Source organism: Jaculus jaculus, chromosome 6 (genome assembly GCF_020740685.1).
Source record: "Jaculus jaculus isolate mJacJac1 chromosome 6, mJacJac1.mat.Y.cur, whole genome shotgun sequence".
Lineage (NCBI taxonomy): Eukaryota > Metazoa > Chordata > Mammalia > Rodentia > Dipodidae > Jaculus > Jaculus jaculus.
In genome coordinates, this window is record NC_059107.1 from 64,531,776 (window position 1) to 64,549,886 (window position 18,111).

General features: G+C 42.3%; 1 protein-coding gene across 1 annotated transcript; it reads left to right on the forward strand.

Annotated features, from left to right (window-relative positions):
* The first annotated feature begins 12,310 nt into the window (after nt 1–12,310).
* Nucleotides 12,311–17,775, forward strand: Figla (folliculogenesis specific bHLH transcription factor). Its single transcript, XM_012951099.2, has 3 exons — nt 12,311–12,523; nt 14,941–15,093; nt 17,527–17,775. Exons 1-3 carry the CDS (start codon nt 12,311–12,313, stop codon nt 17,773–17,775), a joined length of 615 nt encoding a protein of 204 aa, XP_012806553.1.
* The last annotated feature ends 336 nt before the right edge of the window (nt 17,776–18,111 follow it).

Sequence of the window (18,111 nt, forward strand, 5' to 3'; positions counted from 1 at the left end):
ATTAAATTAAATAGTTATTTAAATAAATTTAAAGGTAATTTACATTTTCCTAATGGTTAGGGATGTTAAACATTTTCTTAAGTGTGTGTTAGCCATTTGTAATTCTTCCTCTGAGAACTCCCTATTTAGTTCTCTGCCCCACTTTTGGAGTGGCTTGTTGGATTTTTTGTTTAATTTTTTTAGTTCTTTGTAGATTCTAGATATTAGGCTTCTGTCAGTGGTATAGCTGGCAAAGATTTTCTCCCATTCAGTGGGTAATCTATTGGCTCTGCTTATGGTATGTTTGTCCTTGCATAAGCTTTTTAGCTTCATGAGATCCCATTGATTGAATGCTTGTTTAATTTCCTTGGCTACTGGGGTTTTGTTCAGGAATTCTTTTCCCAGTCCTATAGCATGGAGAATGCTTCATATATATATTTTTAAATTTTATCTATTTATTTATTTGAGAGCGACAGACACAGAGAGAAAGACAGATAGAGGGAGAGAGAGAGAATGGGCGCGCCAGGGCTTCCAGCCTCTGCAAACGAACTCCAGACGCGTGCGCCCCCTTGTGCATCTGGCTAACGTGGGACCTGAGGAACCGAGCCTTGAACCGGGGTCCTTAGGCTTCACAGGCAAGCACTCAACTGCTAAGCCATCTCTCCAGCCCCATATTTTTTCTTACAGTATTTGAAAAGTTTCAGGTCTTATATTGAGGTCTTTACTCCACTTGGACTTGATATTTGTATATGGTAAAATGAGTGGGTCTAAAGCCAGCATGGTGGCGCATGCCTTTAATCCTAGCACTGGAAGGCAGACATAGGAGGGTTGCATGAGTTCAAGGCCACCCTGAGACTCCATAGTGAATTCCAGGTCAGCCTGGGCTAAAGTGAGACCCTACCTAAAAAACAAAAGAAAAAAAAATGCGTGGATCTAATTTTATTTTTCTACATATGGTCATCCAATTTATCTAACACCATTTGTTGAAGATGCTGTCTTTTCTCCAGTCTATATTATTTTTACCTTTGTCAAAGATCAAGCAGCTGTAGTTGCTTGCCCTAAGGTCTGGGTCTTCAATTCTTTTCCATTGGTCTAAATTTCTGTTTTTATTGTAGTACCATGGTGTTTATGTCACTATGGCTTTGTAATATAGCTTCAGATCAGGTATGGTGATACCACCAGAGATGTTTCTTTTGCTGAGGATATGTTTGTATATCCAAAGCCTTCTGCCATTCCATATGAATTTTGAGATCATGTTTTCAGTCTCTGTGAAGAATGATACTGGTATTTTTATTGGTATTGCATTAAATCTGTATATTGCTTTTGGTAGAATTGCCATTTACAATATTACTTCTACCTATCCAGGAGCATGGGAGGTCTTTCCATTTTCTCAAGTCCTCCTATATTTGTGTTTTGAGTATTTTTTTGGGGGGGTTCATTATATATTTCTTTCACATCCTTTGTTAGGGTTATTCCAAGGTATTTAATTTTTTGTGTTGCTATTAAAATGGGACAGCCTCACTGATTTCTTTCTCTGTATGTTTGCCCTTTGCATATAGAAAACCTACTGATTTTTGTGCATTGATTTTGTATACTGCCACTTTGCTGAAGGAATTTATTACCTTTAGAAGTTTTTGGATGGAGACCTTCGGGTCACTTATATATAGGAGCATGTCATTGGCAAATAGGGCTAACCTGACTTCTTCCTTTCCAATATGAATCCCTTTTATTTCTTTCTCCTGTCTTATTGCTTGGACTAGTACTTCTAGTACTATGTTGAAGAGCAGTGGTGAGAGTGGACACCTCTGTCTTGTTCCCAATCTCAGTGGAGCTCCTTGAATTTTTCTCCATTAAGTATTATTTGGGCTTTAGGAGTTTTATATATAGACTTTATTGTATTAAGATATAAACCCTCCATGCACATTCTTTCCAGTGTTTTGATCATGAAGTGGTGGTGTATCTTGCCAAAGGCCTTCTCTGCATCAATTGAGATGATCATGTGATTCTTATCATTCAATTCATTTATGTGGTATATTACATTGACTGATTTCCATATGTTAAACCTTCACTGCATTCCTGGGATGAAGCCTACTTGATCAAGGTGAATAATGTTTTTGATGTGTTGTTGAATTTGGTTTGCAAGGATTTTGTTCAGGATTTTTGCATCTAAGTTCATTAGGGATATAGGCCTATAATTTTCTTTCCTTGTTGCATCTCTGTCTGGTTTTGGTATTAGGGTGACGCTAACTTCATAAAAGGAGTCAGGGAGGATTCCCTGGTCTCTGATTATGTGGAATAGTTTGAGAAAGATTGGTTTAAGTTCTTCTGTAAAGGCTTGATAGAATTCAGCTCAGAAGCAATCCTGTCCTGGACTTTTCTTTCTGAGGAGGTTTTTGATTACTTTTTCAGTCTCCATGAATACAATAGGTTTGTTTAGGAGATTAATCTGCTCTGAGTTTAGTTTTGGTAGGTGGTATGTGTCTAGGAATTCATCAATTTCTTCCAGATTATTTAAGTTTGTGCCCTGATGATTCTTCCAATTTCATTGATGTCTGTAGTGATTTCTCCTTTTTCATTTCTGATTTTGTTAATTTGAGACTTCTCTCCTTTTTGTTTGATCAGTTTGGCCAGGGGTTTGTCAATCTTGTTTATTTTTTTCAAAGACCCCGCTCTTTGTTTCATCACTTTTTAAAATTATTTTCTTATTTTCCAATTGATTAATTTCTGTTTCAATCTTGATTATATCTTTCCATCTGGGGCTCTTTGGGTTGGATTCTTCATGTTTTTCTAGTGCCTTTGGTGGACAGTCAGGTTACTGATTTCTGATCTCTCTGTCTTTGTAATGAAGGCAGTTAGGGCTATGAATTTTCTCCTTAAAACTGCCTTCATTGTGTCCCATAAGTTTTGGTAGGTTGTATTTTCATTAACATTCAAATCTAGGAATTTTACAATTTCTTTTTTGATTTTTTCCATGACTCAGTCATTGTTTAAAAATGCGTTCTTTAGTCTCCAGGAGTTGGTAGAGTTCTAGATTTGTCTCTTGTTGTTAATTTCTAGCTTTAAATAATTGTGATCTGACATGGTGCAGGAAATTACTTCAGTTTTCCTGATTGTATGAAGGCATGCGTTATGGCCTAATATATGGTCAATTTTGGAGAAGGTTCCATGGGCTGCTGAAGAAGAATGTGTATTCTGTAGAGTTGGGGAGGAAAGTTCTGTAGATATCCATTAGGTCTACTTGATCTATGATGCTGTTGAGCTCTATTATTTCCCTGTTGATTTTCTGCTTGGATGATCTGTCTATGGATGATAGTGGAGTATTGAAGTCTCCAACTATGATGGTGTTGGTGTTTATTTCTGTTTTATGGTCAAGTACATTTTGTTTTATCAACTTTGGTGCCCCTGTGTTTGGCATATATATTTATGATTTTGATGTGCTCATGTTAGATCACTCCCTTGATGAGTAAGAATTGGCCTTCTTTGTCCTTTTTGATTACTTTTTGTTTGAAGTCTATTTCATCAGATATTAATATAGCAACACATGCTTGTTTTTTATTTCCATTTGCTTGGAATATTATTTTCCAACCTTTCACCCTGAGGAGGTATCTATCAGCGGTGAGGTGGGTTTTTGAAGACAGCAGATAGAAGGGTCTAGTTTTTTTGATCCATCCTGATAACCTGTATCTTCTGATGGGTGAATTAAGAAAATTAATATTTAAGGTTATTACTGTGAGGCTGGAATTAATTCCTGCCATGATGAGGTGTTTTATCAGGTTGGGTGCTTAGTTGTGTTATGTACTATTTTGAGCCTGGTTTATTTTGGTTATTATCATCTTCTTGTTGGCTCTTGGGATTGGTTGTTTGACTGTTCTATGTGGAGTATTCACTGAAGTATTCTCTGTATGTTTGCTTTTGTGTTTACAGTGGTTTGATTCAGGTTTCCCCCATAAACTTAGGTGTTCTGAATGCTAGGTTCCCAGCTGATGGAGATTTGGGAATTAATACCTGCTAGAGGCAGCCTATTGTTGGGGGCAGGCTTATGGGTGTTATAGCCAGTTTCCCTTTGCCAGTGTTTGACACACTGTCCTGTTCCTATTGTCCACCTTATGTTGGCCAGGGGGTGATGTCCATCCTCTGCTCATGTCATCATTTTCCCCTGCCATTGTGAGGCTTCCCCTCGAGCCTATAAGCCAAAACAAGCCTCTTTTTTCCCACAAGCTGCTCTTAGTTGGGTGATTTCTATCAGCAATGCAAACCGAACTGCAACAGTAAAGTGGTACCAAGGAGTGGGATTGCTGCTAGACACCTGACTGTGTGGCTTTGGCCTTTTGGAGCTGATTTTCAAGAGGAATATGGAAGGGCTTGAAACCTTGGCCTAAGAGATGCCTTGCAGTGCTGTAAGTATAGCCTGATTGACTATTCTGGTCAGAGATGCAAGACCTGAATGCAGTGAGAACTATGGACTGTGAGGTTTGGCTTATGAGGGTGAGAAAGAGCTTTGCTTGGATTGGGCTAGCAGTTTGTGTGAAAAGCTTGCTGTAATGCCTGTGTCCTGAGAAGTTGTGCAGGGTTGCATTGTGTAGAAATGAACTGGTGTGAGCAGAGGGATATGGCACAGAAAAAATGAAAACTTTGGGCCTAAACTGCTGCCCATTCACCTGCAAATTGTTTGAGAGATTACAACCATTGATATTGGGCCAGCTGACCTGTACAGGGGCAACAGGAAGAATGTAGACTTTGGAAGGGACCTGAGTGCTCAAGGAGTGTCCTGTTCTTCAAAGTCTACTTTATTCCCCCCAGATTAATAAATTGGAACACTACCTGGTATTGTGGAGTATAAGAAATGCAGGAAAGAGAGGATCATTGAGTTTGTAACATGGTCTTGTGTTTTGGAAATGGCCATGGGCAGTGTGAAGCAGGTTTGCTGGATACCTGCATGGGGACCCCATGGAGCCATGAGGATGAACTGTGGATTGCAGTGGAGACCCAGTGGAGATGTTGGGACCATGAGAAGGCTGCTAAGGAAAGCTGCTGGCCCCAATGAAGTTTTCCAGGATTGTGAGTAGCCTAGCTGGAGGGGCAGAATTGGAATGCCAGAGACATGTTTACATGGAGATTTGTCACTGGCTAGAGTTGTTGGACTTGAAGCTGTAGAGTTTGATATTTGCTCTGGTTGTTTTAAATCTTGTATTGGCTGAATGTTTCTTTGCTATGCCCAATGCCATCTTGTGCAGTGTGAATGTTTATTCTGTGCCATTATGGGTTTTTTGAGGTGTGTGTGTGTTTTTGGTATTATGGTTTAGTTAGAAGATCTTGGACTATGGGGATTTATGAACATCATTGAAATTGATAAAAACCATGGGAACTCTTAAAGTTGTACTGAATGCATTGTATTTTATACCATGTATGGGTATCAGTTTATGGGGGCCAGGGGTGTAATGTGGTGGTTTGATTCAGGTGTTCCCCCATAAACTTAGGTGTTCTGAATGCTAGGTTCCCAGCTGATGGAGATTTGGGAATTAACACCTGCTGGAGGCGGTGTATTGTCGGGGGCGGTCTTATGGATGTTATAGCCACTTTCCCCATGCCAGTGTTTGGCACACTGTCCTGTTGCTGTTGTCCACCTTATGTTGGCCATGGGGTGATGTCCATCCTCTTGTCATACCATCGTTTTCCCCTGCCATTGTGGAGCTTCCCCTCAAGCCTGTAAGCCAAAATAAACCTCTTTTTTTCCCACAAGCTGCTCTTAGTTGGGTGATTTCTACCAGCAATGTGAACCAGACTGCAACAGTGTTTATATAATCATAGAGCTGACTTTTTTCATGAGGGATACTTTTGCTGGGTAAAGTAGCCTGGGTTGGAACCCATAGTTTTTCAGACTTTGAAGTGTTCCAATTCCAGGCCCTTATAGCTTTCAGGGGTTCCATTAAGAACTCTGATGTTATTCTAATGGGATTGCCTTTGTATGCTGTGAATTGTTTCACTTTTGCTGCTTTTAATACTTTGTTTTCATTGTTAAGAGTTTTAGCTATAATGTGTCTTGGAGAATTTCTTCTTTTGTCCTGCCTGTTTGGTGTTCTGTGGGATTCTTGTATCTAAATGGGCCTCGCTTTTGCAAGATTCAGAAAATTTTCTTTAATAATTTTGTTGAGTATTTTTTCTATGCCCCTCTTTCAGGTATACCCATGATGCAGATGTTTGGTCATTTTAGAGTGTCCCACAGTTCCCTCATATTCTGTTTACTTGATTTTTTTGAATTTAGCAAAGTTTTTAACTGCTCAATCAATATCTTTTTTCTTATCTTTCAGGTCAGAGGTTCTGTCTTCCACACGAGTAACTATTGGTGAGTGGTTATCGAGAGGTTTTTATAAATCCTATTTGATTTTTGTTTTCTGTTGTGTTATTTTGTATCATGTCCATCTTTTTGAGGTATGATTTCAATTTGAATTCTGATTTTCTTGATGCTTACTGTAGTTCATTCTTGCATTTGATCAAGTTTTCATTAAGCTTAATGAACCGGTTGTTGAGGTCTTCCAGTTCTTGATTTATTTTCAATTTATTCATATCTCTTTAGAGGGCTCTAACATTTTCTTCAATCAAGTTAGGCCTACTGGCAAAGGATGAATGCTCTAGGAGACAATTCTGTTCAATTTCCTTGATATGATTGTTGGTTCTTTGATAGTTTGCTTCAAGTTCAGTGTTTTTTTTTTTTGTTTTTAAATCAGGGTCTCATTGGTTGTGGTGTTTTCATTTTAGGAATGAATTTATGTTGGTTTTTCTATGATTTCATTGGAAGCTTCTGTAGTAGGACTAGCAGTGTTGGTGGGGATCTCTGTTTTCTGAATTTCATTGCCCTTTTTGCATTATTGTCTACACATTGTAGTAAGTATATTTTATTGAAGAGGGAGCAAATTTTTGTTTTTTGGCCCATTCACCCTCTGACTCATGTGAACAGGAATGCTGGCACCTAGTGGCCAGTCAAGATATCAGAAAAAAAGACCTGATTCTACAACTCACACATTGGCCAGGCCTCCCTGAGCAAGGCACAATGGAATTTACCAGGACCAGGGGACTAAGAGGAGCAAGGGAACAAGGATCTGGCCTACTTTGTGCTGCTGTGCCCTCTAGGACACAGAACAGTGCAGGCAACCCAGACTAGGGAGGGGGGAGAAGCCTAGATACAGGGGTCTGACCTACTCACTCCACACCTCTATGCCTGCCCATGCACTGTCCACACAAGGAACTCAGACCCAGGAGGTGGGAGGAGTCCAGAAATGGGTCCAGCCTACTTACTCCAGACCACCACACCTGCCCACACACTGACTGCACCTGATTGGCCTTTTTTTCCCCCATTATTTCTATTTCCTTATTCATGTCTTGCATTGACCTCCTCATTTTATTAAGTTGTTTTTCCCATGTTCTCCTTCAGGAATTTTTCTTTGATTTAATTGATTTCTTTGAACATAGATATAATCATTTTTTGAAATCTTTGTCAGGCATTTCATCTAAAACAGTCTCAATGGAGGTCATTTCTGATAGATTTATGATTTTTTTTGTATTTCTTATATTATAATGTAGGGTTTTGTTTGTTTGTTCGTTTGTTTCCCAAGGTAGGGTCTCACTATGACCTGGAATTCACTATGTAGTCTCAGGGTGGCCTTGAACTCTGTGCAATCTTCCTACCTCTGCCTCCATAGTGCTGGGATTAAAATCATGTGCCACCATACCCAGCTTAATATAGAGATTTTTGCATCTTGAGTTAATTTGATGCTTTGGTTTTCTACTTATCTGCAGTGTTCTTAGCCATGTAAATCCGACTTTATATATCTTCAGGGTAGGAATTTAAGGTGCCAGGTGTAATAGTCTTATACTTCAAGTGGATAGCAGATGTGACTCTAAGTGCTGAGTCTGCCTGCTATTCAAGTATTCTAGTAAATTGGATGGAGTAATTTACTGGCAAGTTCTAAAATTCAACTGAGCAATATACACATTCAATCAAACCCAGCACAGATTATTTATGCAAGATTGGGGATTAACACAAACAGATAATCTAATAAAGCCAAAGTCTCTAAGGGTGTGTGTTGCCCCACAATCTTAATACTGTCAACTAGGAGGTTGAGATTTCTGGTCTGAAGTGGGTTCCAGGTCAGCCTGGGGCCTGATTAGACCCTGCTCCCCATAATGACAGAAGAAAATGTCACAGGCAACAATAGTCAACACCAAAATACAGTTTATTTGAGCATGGTAATGCCAACTAATATATCAATGCAATGTAACACATAACATATTCTGACATGGAAAGACAGAATAGCACTTCCAGTGCAGGCCTATGTACCTGTCTTTGCGTAAGTAGGCCCTGTTACATTTTGGGATGGCTTCCAATTTCACCTATGCTGAGTGGCCACCTTGATCCCTCTCTATTGTGCTATGGACAGTTGTGTTGCTTGGGTCACTGGATCTGGTGTTCTGGTTGGCTGTGCTGGTTGCTGTATAGCTGGGTGTGTGTGTATGTATGTAAGCATATGTGTATGTATGTATGTGTGAAGGATGCCTGAAATTGTAAGGGGGTTGCTCTGCTTGTCCTGTTTGTGTTCTCCTTCAGCAGCTGCTCAGTTGGTCCCTACTATCTTTCCCTTCAGGATTCTTGAGATTGCCAGGAGGCTGATGTGAGTGGAAAATCCCTTCACTTGGTTTCTGCTCCTGTAGCTGTGTACCAGGTGGGCCAGCGGCTGGGCAGGCAGGCATAGACTAGGGCCTCTGGTGCCTCAGTGGGATTCTGGCTGGTTTCCTCTTTCTAGAAGATCTGAGTCTCTCCTGTTTCTCTGCTGTGGTTGATAATAACTTATATACCTTTGCTTTTCAGTAGAAGAGTGTATTTTGCTGTTTTTCTGCTTATTTCTCTCCAAAGGCTGCTTTGGCATGGCTATTATGCCCTCATCTTTCCCAGAAGTCCTCACCTTATTTTTGAGACATACCTCACTGAACTTGGAGATCACCAAATCAGCTCAAGTAGGTAGGCAGCAAGTACTAGGTAGTCTCCTCTCTCCACTTCATAGATTTTGATATTACAGGCATGCACTTAAGTGGCTGAGAGAGATCCAAACTCATGCTTGCATGGCAAGCACTTCAGTGATTGAGCTATCTCCCCAGCCTAACTTTAACATAAAAAAAACCCACATTATTTATTTACCTATATGTAGGCATGCCAGAGTTTCTTGCTGCTGCAAATGAATATCAGATGTTTGAGCCACGTTTTGCATCCAGTTTATGGGAGTGGCCTGGGAATTGAACCTGGGTTGGTAGACTTGCAAGCAAGCACTTTTAACTGCTGAGCCATCTTTCCAGCCAAAATTTTTAACTTTTTTGTTTTTGGTGTTTTGAGATAGGGTCTCACTCTAGGTTAGGCTGACCTAGAATTCACTATGTAGTTTCAATGTGGTCTTAAACTCACAGCAATACTCCTATCTCAGGCTCCTGAGTGCTAAGATTAAAGGGGTGTGCCACCAGCTAAATTTAACATTTTTATTATGCAAATGTGTATGTTTACATTTACTCAGTCTATCAATTTCTGTGAGTTGCTTTTTAAAACTCTTACTGTGTTTATCATTTTGTCACTTGCACCTTATATTTCTAACAGTTTTTTTATTTATCTATTTCACTTTGCTTAATGTCCAAAGATTCATAATCCTTAAATCCACTTGAGAAAATTTACATCTGTATGAATCCATTCAAGGATTATTGTGTGTCTCCTGTAGACCAAACTCTCTTCTCAGTATTAGGGACTCAACAATGAACAAGCGTTACAATCCCAGCCCTCACAGGCCAGTATCTGGGTAGGGGAGAGGTTGTTAGGACATCAGCCTGTAGGAAGGGTGCCTGTAAGGCAGAAATCTGATAGCAATGGCATTCTGGAGAAGCAAGAATGATGTATCATCATCCAATTGGGCACCATCCATCTAGAGATAGTAGAGAGGTAGGGGTGACACCGGGGAACATGAAGCACCCTTCCTGCTAATGTGCAATGTCATTTCTCAGGCCCAGGCTGGCCACTTCTCCTCCAGAGGTCTGAGAGCTGCAGTTTCCCCAAGAGAGAGTCATAGGGATGAAGTTCCCCATAGACTGACTGGAGCCATCTGGGGAGACACAAGTTCTCAGTTGACTTGGGGGAAGTGGCCGGCTTGTCATCCTGGAGTGCCTTCATTACCTGCCTAAACCATGGGAACTCTGTACAGATGCTGCCCTGTATGACAGGGATTGCTTGGTGGCACTAGCAGGCTGTGACAATGGCCACCACATGGGTTATGCTGTTGGCACTCCAGTGTCCCTAGCCTTCTGGCTCAGAGATTTCTTGTCTTTCTGGGTGTGAGAACCTAACCTGGTGAAACCTGGGGTCCCGCACATTGTGGTTTAGGGGAGCACCAACTCTAACATAGAAACTTTAGATTTCATGTTGTTATGTACTGACTCCCAGACTTGGTTTTCTGGGGACAGAAAGCAGTTCCTCAGTTGAGAGTGAAGACATTATGAAAGAAAATGGAAAAGAAATTTTCAGGTTAGGAAAGCCAGTCAATTAGAAAAAAGAAACATACAGTTTCTTTGTCCACTAACAAGCAATTCACAATTCCTCCATGCTCTGAATTTATACAACACATACTGCCCAGGACCAGTCCTGTCTGTGTGCCAACTAAGCTGGTGCTCCCTCTGTGCTGCCCTCACTTAGGAGAGCCACCTATCCATAACTCTGCTGTTTCCACCAGCAATTCTAGCTGCAGCTCAAAACAATTAAGTACAGGGGCCCCAAGAGAGCCCCAAGTCCCACTAAGTTGCCCTTGGGAGATGTGAAGTTCCATGTGCTAATAAAATATAGACATGCCAAATAAAACACAGAAAACGGAACTGAAAGAGTAATGGAAACTAAATGGGCTGTATGTGGTGGTCCAAACCTTAAATCCCAGCAGTCCCGGGGCTGAAGTAGGAGGATTGAGAGTTTAAGGCAAACCTAGGCTACATAGTGAGTTCCAGACAGCCAGGGCCACACAATTGAGACATAGGACAAGAGATACATACATACATACATACATACGTACGTATATACATACATACTGAGCTTGGTCCCAAGCAAAAAGGTAAAGATATCCATGTGGATAGTGGCCCAGTGCCAATATTGACTTCCTTGTCTGAATGACTTTGTGCAGTTTTATTTAGGGGGAAATAGCCAGTGGCATATTTAGGGGTGACGGGACATTGTATCTGCAACTTAAATACTTTAAAGAATAGCTCGCCTGGTTACTGTGGTAGACACCTGTGGGTTCAGTTACTGGGGCAGGAGGATGGCTTGAGTGCAGAAGTCAGTCACCCTGGGAAATACAGCAAGGCACTATTTCCAAAACAATTTCAAATAGTTTGGAAAAAGAATCATGAAAATTAAAATAAAGAAGTTGGAGCAAATAACAAATGTGAGACAATGTGAACAGGAGAAAATCTCACAAGACTTTTTTAGTGTTCTTTTAACTTTTTTTGCAGCTCTGATTTGGTTTTGGCTGGGGATGGAATGCAAAACTTTAAGTGCTCCATCGCTAAACTACATTTCTGCAGCGTTACTTTAAAATGAATTTGGAAAAAAAGGTGTGTACACTACATCTTTTATGCATATGTGTACTTGTACACATGCATACATATGTGCATGCACATATCCAAAAACTGAGACTTCAACTCAGAATTAATCAGAATTTTAGGGAGTGTACCTCATGTGGATTTAAAACAAACGAAAAAGAAGAAATTCCCAGTGAGTCTAGCGTGCATATAAATTGAGAACAGGTGCTGTAATCAGAGTTCATGACACCCACCTATGGAGGTTACTAGAGGGTTCCTGATTCAGCACACAGAATGGGAAGGGTCTGCAGTTCTAACTGCAGGCAGCAATCACAGTCGGCTGTGGAGTCCCGCCCGCGCCGCCCATCCACTGCTTTGGCCCCCAGTCACGTCAGCCCCGGAAAGACAGATGTTAAGACCTCTGCGCTGGGGTCCTGCCCTCCACCCTGTTCCTCAGCCACGCCCTGGCCTCTTGCTTCCCAGGTGTAGCAAGTTAAAGAGCCTTTGACCACTGACTTCCCGGCGTCCGCCTCCACCACCCCCCCCGCCCTCCGCCCATCCCTCTGGCATCCCACCGTATCCCAGGTGGGCAGGTGGGCGGCTCTCAGACCGCCAGACCTCCCGGTGCAGGTCTCACCCTCCAGTTTATCCCCCCTGCGCTCCCCGCGGGGTCCTGCGGACGTGGGCAACTGCGAGGTCCTCCCACCCGCGGCCCTAGAGCCTGGGCCTGCGCCCGGCCATGGACGCGGCTCCCGGGTCTCCGGAGCCCTTTCTGGCCACGCCGCCCGCGGAAGTGCTGGAAGAGGTGCTGCAGGCTCAGCTCGGGCCGCTGCCCAGCTTCGCAGTCATCTCCCGGCTCAAGCGGCTGCCGGCGGGCGGCTACTCGTCCACGGACGACCAGCACGTGGTGCTGGAGCGCCGGCGCCTGGCGAACGCCAAGGAGCGCGAGCGGGTGAGCGGCCCGGCCCGGGTCTCGCCGGCCTTTCCGCGTTGTCCTCCCGAGGCTCGGCTCCCCAGGGCCTCGCCGCCCCTCTCCTGCCCGCTACCCTACCCACTGACCCTCCCACGACGCGGGTCCACCGGGGGCACCAGGGCAGAGGGGCTTCAGAATGGCCCCGTCGGGAGCTTTATAAATGCCAAGCGCGCGGGGCTGCGCTTTGCCTCATTGCTGAAGGCGCGGATGGGTGCTTGAGCGAAAAGGCATTTCCCCAGCTCCTTTCCCCAGCCTGCTGCATTTTGGCTTCAGTAGCGAAGATGCCCCTGCATTCCCTCTCAACCCTTGCCAGGATCAACGCGTATTCACGGCGCCATCTCCTGGCACCTTTTCCTATATCTAACAAACTTGACCTCAAATTTGCTGGAAGGTGGTCTTTGGCCCTGGGTGATGTTTGGGTTTGGTTGCAGCAATGGAGCTGCTACAGTGGGAAGGATGAGACCCGCACAAAGGAGAGGAGCACACTTTTCCTGCTAAGACTTGTTCCTAATGTTTCAGCTAGGCCTTTCAGACATGAGCTTCTGTGACTAGATTGGGAGCCACGTGTGGGATAGAGAGTGAGGGAAGGAAACTCCCAAGGATGGAGAATGCTTTGACCAGACACTGGACTCTATATAAAAATAACCACATTATCTGATTTGTTGGCCCTAAAACGAGATTATGATCTAATATTTTAAGTGGATCTTAGTGCCAGGGATTGCCTTCTTTTTAGAATAGGTCCTGGTTTTATCCACTAAACTTTATTGTGATAAAGTTAATATACCTGGAAAATACTTAAGTGAATGAAAAGGGAATAAAGGTCCTTACATCAGACAGTCACAGAACTCTTGCATGCATCCTCCCAGGCTTTTCTTTTCCTGGTTGTGGATGTCATGGATATAGTTCTACAAAATTTGGGTTATCCAGTATATTAACTTTGAAATATTTTCACCTAATATTACCCAGGACATTTCCTCATTTTCTAAAGTATTCTTTTGCAGAATAAGTTTTGACTGCATATGTCATGGAAGTGGACAATAACTTATCACACCTCTTATTACTGGGCATGCCTGATGTCTGCAACTTTATACTGGTAAAAAAAAAGTTGATGTGTATGTCCACTAGTTGCTTTAGAATAAAATTTTAATAGCAAAATTACTGGAATATAGGGCATCTAGCTCATGGCTTTTGATACAAATTGTTTTTTAAATTGCTTTTTAGCCAGGTGTGGTGGCACATGCCTTTGGTCCTAGGAGGCAGAGGTAGGCAGATCACTATGAGTTTTGAAAGGCTTCTTCTAATTTTGTTGCCTGTGTGTAGGATGTGAGGTGTGTGTACGTTATGTGCTGATGTGGCACTCTGCATTCACCTGTGGCCGCTGGGGGAGAACATCAGTCTCCCTCTCCATCACTCTTCTGCCTATTGTCCTTGTGGAGGAGTCGCTTTCTGATTCCAGAACTTGCCATTCACAAGCCCTGGTCGTTCTGTGGTTTCTGGAGAAACCACATGTGGGCTCTGGAGATCTGAATTCAGGTGATTTCAGGCCCCCTCAGGCCCTCATGCTTGTACAGGCAGTGCAATTAACCACTAAGCCATTTCTCCAGCCCAAGGTTTCTAACTTTTGACCCCATAACAGAATATAGAAATGTCCTCTTTTTCATAATATTCTGATGCTGGGTATGCTGAAACAAAAATATGACCAGCTTGGCACATGAAAATTGGTACTTAGTTTGATTGTCTGATCATTGAAGCCTCCTGTGATTCAGTGTGTTCCACATTTCCTTTGTTCCAGGGTGGGAGGGGCTCTTGGTATAAGTGAGCATACAGGCTTTAGGGAGTAAAGGGAGCTTGTTCTACTAGGCCCAAGATCCTCTAGAGTGAGGTATGTCAGTTCTGGCTTTCAGTGCCATGCTAGTAGACACTGTAAGGGAAACAAGCTAGAAGAGTCTATCAGCTCACCAGGGTGCAGATGCTCAATTCTCATTCTCTGTCTTTGCTGAGAAAACAGCTGATGGCATTGATGGTAGCATGCTTGACCTCCCTTTTCAGATGTTCATACTGAGGCTTGGTGATCTGAAGTTTGCCACATACTTTCCTAAAGATGGTAAAGGTGGAGCAGGGTCTTAAAGCCTTCATCGGCAGTGCTTAGCCAGGTGTGCTGACATCCTGCTTTCTGTAAGTTATAATGAGTGGAAGCATTCTCCAGACAGGAGTGGAGTCTACAAATGTGCAAAGCTCAGGGCCCCTTTCTAGGAACCATGTGATGCCTGCTTAGATTCTCCCTGGGAGAAGAGAATGATGGAGATGAGTTCTCATATCCCTTTCTGTGGTTGGAGGTGGAAGATGTCCACACAAGTTCACTTTCCTGTGTATCACTATGTCATTTCCTTTTCTAGGTAAAAAATCTGAACCGTGGCTTTGCTAAACTGAAGGCATTGGTGCCATTTCTTCCACAAAGCAGAAAGCCTAGCAAAGTTGACATACTTAAAGGTGCAACTGACTACATTCGACTTCTTGGAGAGGTTTTGAAAGAAACCAAAACTTCTGAGGTAAGTGAGAATTTAGGATGAAGTTGGGTGTGGCAGCTTATGCCTCTCATCCCAGCATTCAGGATCAGGGCAGGAGGACTACTGCAAGTTCAGAGCAGAATAGCTCTAGAATAAGGTTACAAAGTAAGACCCTGTCTCAAAAAAACCAAAACCCTTTCTAGCAACTTATGTAAACTTATGTAAACTTCTCTATTGATATTTATAATACTCCTCTGATCTGCTTGTGATGCCCATTTAAAGGAGGAAGCAAAAATATAGATGAAAGTCATAGAGCTAAGAAGTATCAAGATTGGGATTTGAACCTAGATTATGATTGTCAAGTCCCAATCTCCTGTCACTGACTGGGGACCCTGTCTGCCAAATCTCTAATAGGACTCTGACAGCAGAAATGATGTGAGGAGTGGCTTTGTGGGGATTACTTCTTGTCGGTAGACTGACAGACAGAAAATGAAGTGCTTGTGATTATTCAATGGGTGATACAAATGACCATGTTTTATAAACTATGATATACAATGGTGTCACCTCCAGTATAGAGTGGTCAGCCCAGATATGCCCTGTGGGTAGGAGGAGGAGCTAGCTGATTAAATGGCTTTGTTTCATGGACAGGAACACATTGGAGGGCTGAAAATGGATTTGTCATTGGCAGAGGTAAGAAATGAAGAGAGAAGGCCTTCAAATTGAGTTCTCAGTGACACCATTAGAAAGAGGATGTAATTAGAGAAGAGAAGGCGGTAGGAAGAAAGGGGAACAAGAAAGTCCTACAGTTCAAGGGTAAAGAGTCTTGTGAAACTCAGGGTGGACATTGGAGATACTGCAGAGACCAAAGAGGCCAAAATGAGAAACCACCAGGGCCCCATTTGGAAGGTGCAAGAGAAGTGGGCTAGAAGTCAGATCATGGAGATAGTGTTCTTGATAGCTTTCTGGAATTAAAGTGGGGGGAAATGGCAGACTTCAAGCTCATTTATACTAGAAGTTTGAGAATAGAAGGAAAGAATAAAGAAAAGGAAGGAAGAAAACTTAGGTTAAGTAAAGGCCTTTTCTCAGTAACAGTGTGATCATGCTTAGGAGCAAAAGCAGAGAGATTCTAGAGAAAAGAAATATTCTAGAAACTTATGTATAGTAGAACTGTTTTTCTTGGGCTAGAGAGATGGCTTAGCAGTTGAAATGCTTGCCTGCAAAGCCTAAGAACTCATGTTCGACTCTTCAGATACCATGTAAGTAAGCCAGGTGCTCCAGGTGATGCAAGCTCTCAAGGTTTCACATGTGCACAAGGTGGCACACACATCTGGAGTTTGATTACAGTGGCTGGAGGCCCTGGTACAACAATTCTCTGTCACATAAAAAGGCCAGTCTGTTAGGTTTGCCACAAAACAACACAAAACAAAACAAAACAAAACTGTTTTCTTTTAAATCCACAAGTCCTTTTCAGTTGACAGTTAGGAGCATTGTCAGGAATGTGTTATCCTATTGGTTGAATTGGGTGGTTAGATTATGGCATGGATATTTGAGCATATGTAGGTGTCTTTTTGTGTGTCTTTTTGTGTTTGTTTCTAAATATTTTACTTATTTGTGAGGAGAGAGAGAATATGGGTATGCCAGGGACTCTTGCCACTGCAAACAAACTCCAGACACATGCACCATTTTGTACATCTGGCTTTAGATGGGTACTGTGGAATTGAACTTGGCCTGACAGTCTTTGCAAGCAAGTACCTTTAACTGCTCATCCATGTTCCCAGCCCTTGTTTTGTTTTAATTAATTATTTATTCATTTAGTTTTTTTAGAGAGAGCAAAAGAGATGGGTTCAGGGGGAGACAGGGGAGAGAATGAGAATTGGCATGCCAGGGCCTTAGCTACTGCAGTCAAACTGCAGACACTTGTGTCACCTAGCTGGCATGTACAATCTTGCTCTTGCCTCACCTTTTGTGCATTTGGCTTATGTGAGATATATAGAGAGATTGAACATGGGTCCTTAGGTTTCACAGGCAAGTGCATTAATCACTAAGCCATCTCTCCAGCCCTTGTTTTGTTTTCTGAAAGAAGATTTTATTTATGTAGTTCAGGCTGGCCTCAAAAGCATGATCCTCCTGCTTCACCCACCCAAGTGCTAGAGCAATAGACTTGCACCATCACCCTCAGCCCTCCCTTATGTGTTAACTGTGTAGCAGAAGTGTTATGCTCTTTGTTACATTCCTTATAAAATATGGGGCATATCCATACATGATATTTTAGATACATTTGGCCACTGTGCAATATTTAAGGGTATAAAGCAAAATGTAATACATTGAGCAATATTTTCTCTCTATAATAACCTGAGCATTGTCTTTATTGCTTAAATGAAACCTTGTCACTTTCAAGCTTGAAATGTGTTGATTTAAATCTCCAGAAGTCTGACTGCTATATTGTATTGTTTGATGATTTACTGTGGTTTCTAGAAGCCAGGCCTAGAGGAGCAGACCTATAGCAGCAATGCCTCTGACCCACAAGTGTCCTTGGCTAGAGAGCTACTGGGAAATGCTACCCAGCATGCCAGCTGTGCCAGTGGCTTGAAGAATGAAGAGGAGGGGCCCTGGGCAGATGGTGGCAGTGATGAGCCAGCATACACGTGTCAGCAGAGCATGACACCCATGACTAGAAGTTACTTCACCCATCAGGAGTCTGGTAAAAGATTCCTTCTAAAATAGCCATATAGATGTCGAGACGCTCACAATATGTTCCTTGAGAAGTGGGCCATTTCCTATGCTAAGGCACGATTAAAGCAAGATGTGGGGAAAAGTATTTAAAAATGTGGAGAAGGTATTGCAATTGTGGAAGATTGTTTCCAAAATAAATAGACTGAGGGGAAGAACCCAATAAAGACCAAACCTTAATTTTTTTCATGACTTTATTTAATATATCAAAAGGCTTCTTGGACTCTATGATATCTGGAAAATGGATATATGTAGCTTGCCATGCCTTTTTTGGTGACTCTAATTCTGGGGAGGAGTGGTTGGTTGTAAGGTCCCATTTTTTTAAAAAAT

What these genes read in the sequence shown, in the direction of transcription:
- Figla (XM_012951099.2), top strand. Translation starts at nt 12,311, where the DNA reads ATGGACGCGGCTCCCGGGTCTCCGGAGCCCTTTCTGGCCACGCCGCCC. An exon ending in ACGCCAAGGAGCGCGAGCGG is followed by an intron (nt 12,524 to 14,940) that starts GTGAGCGGCCCG and finishes TTCCTTTTCTAG; the next exon opens with GTAAAAAATCTGAACCGTGG. An exon ending in AAGAAACCAAAACTTCTGAG is followed by an intron (nt 15,094 to 17,526) that starts GTAAGTGAGAAT and finishes TGTGGTTTCTAG; the next exon opens with AAGCCAGGCCTAGAGGAGCA.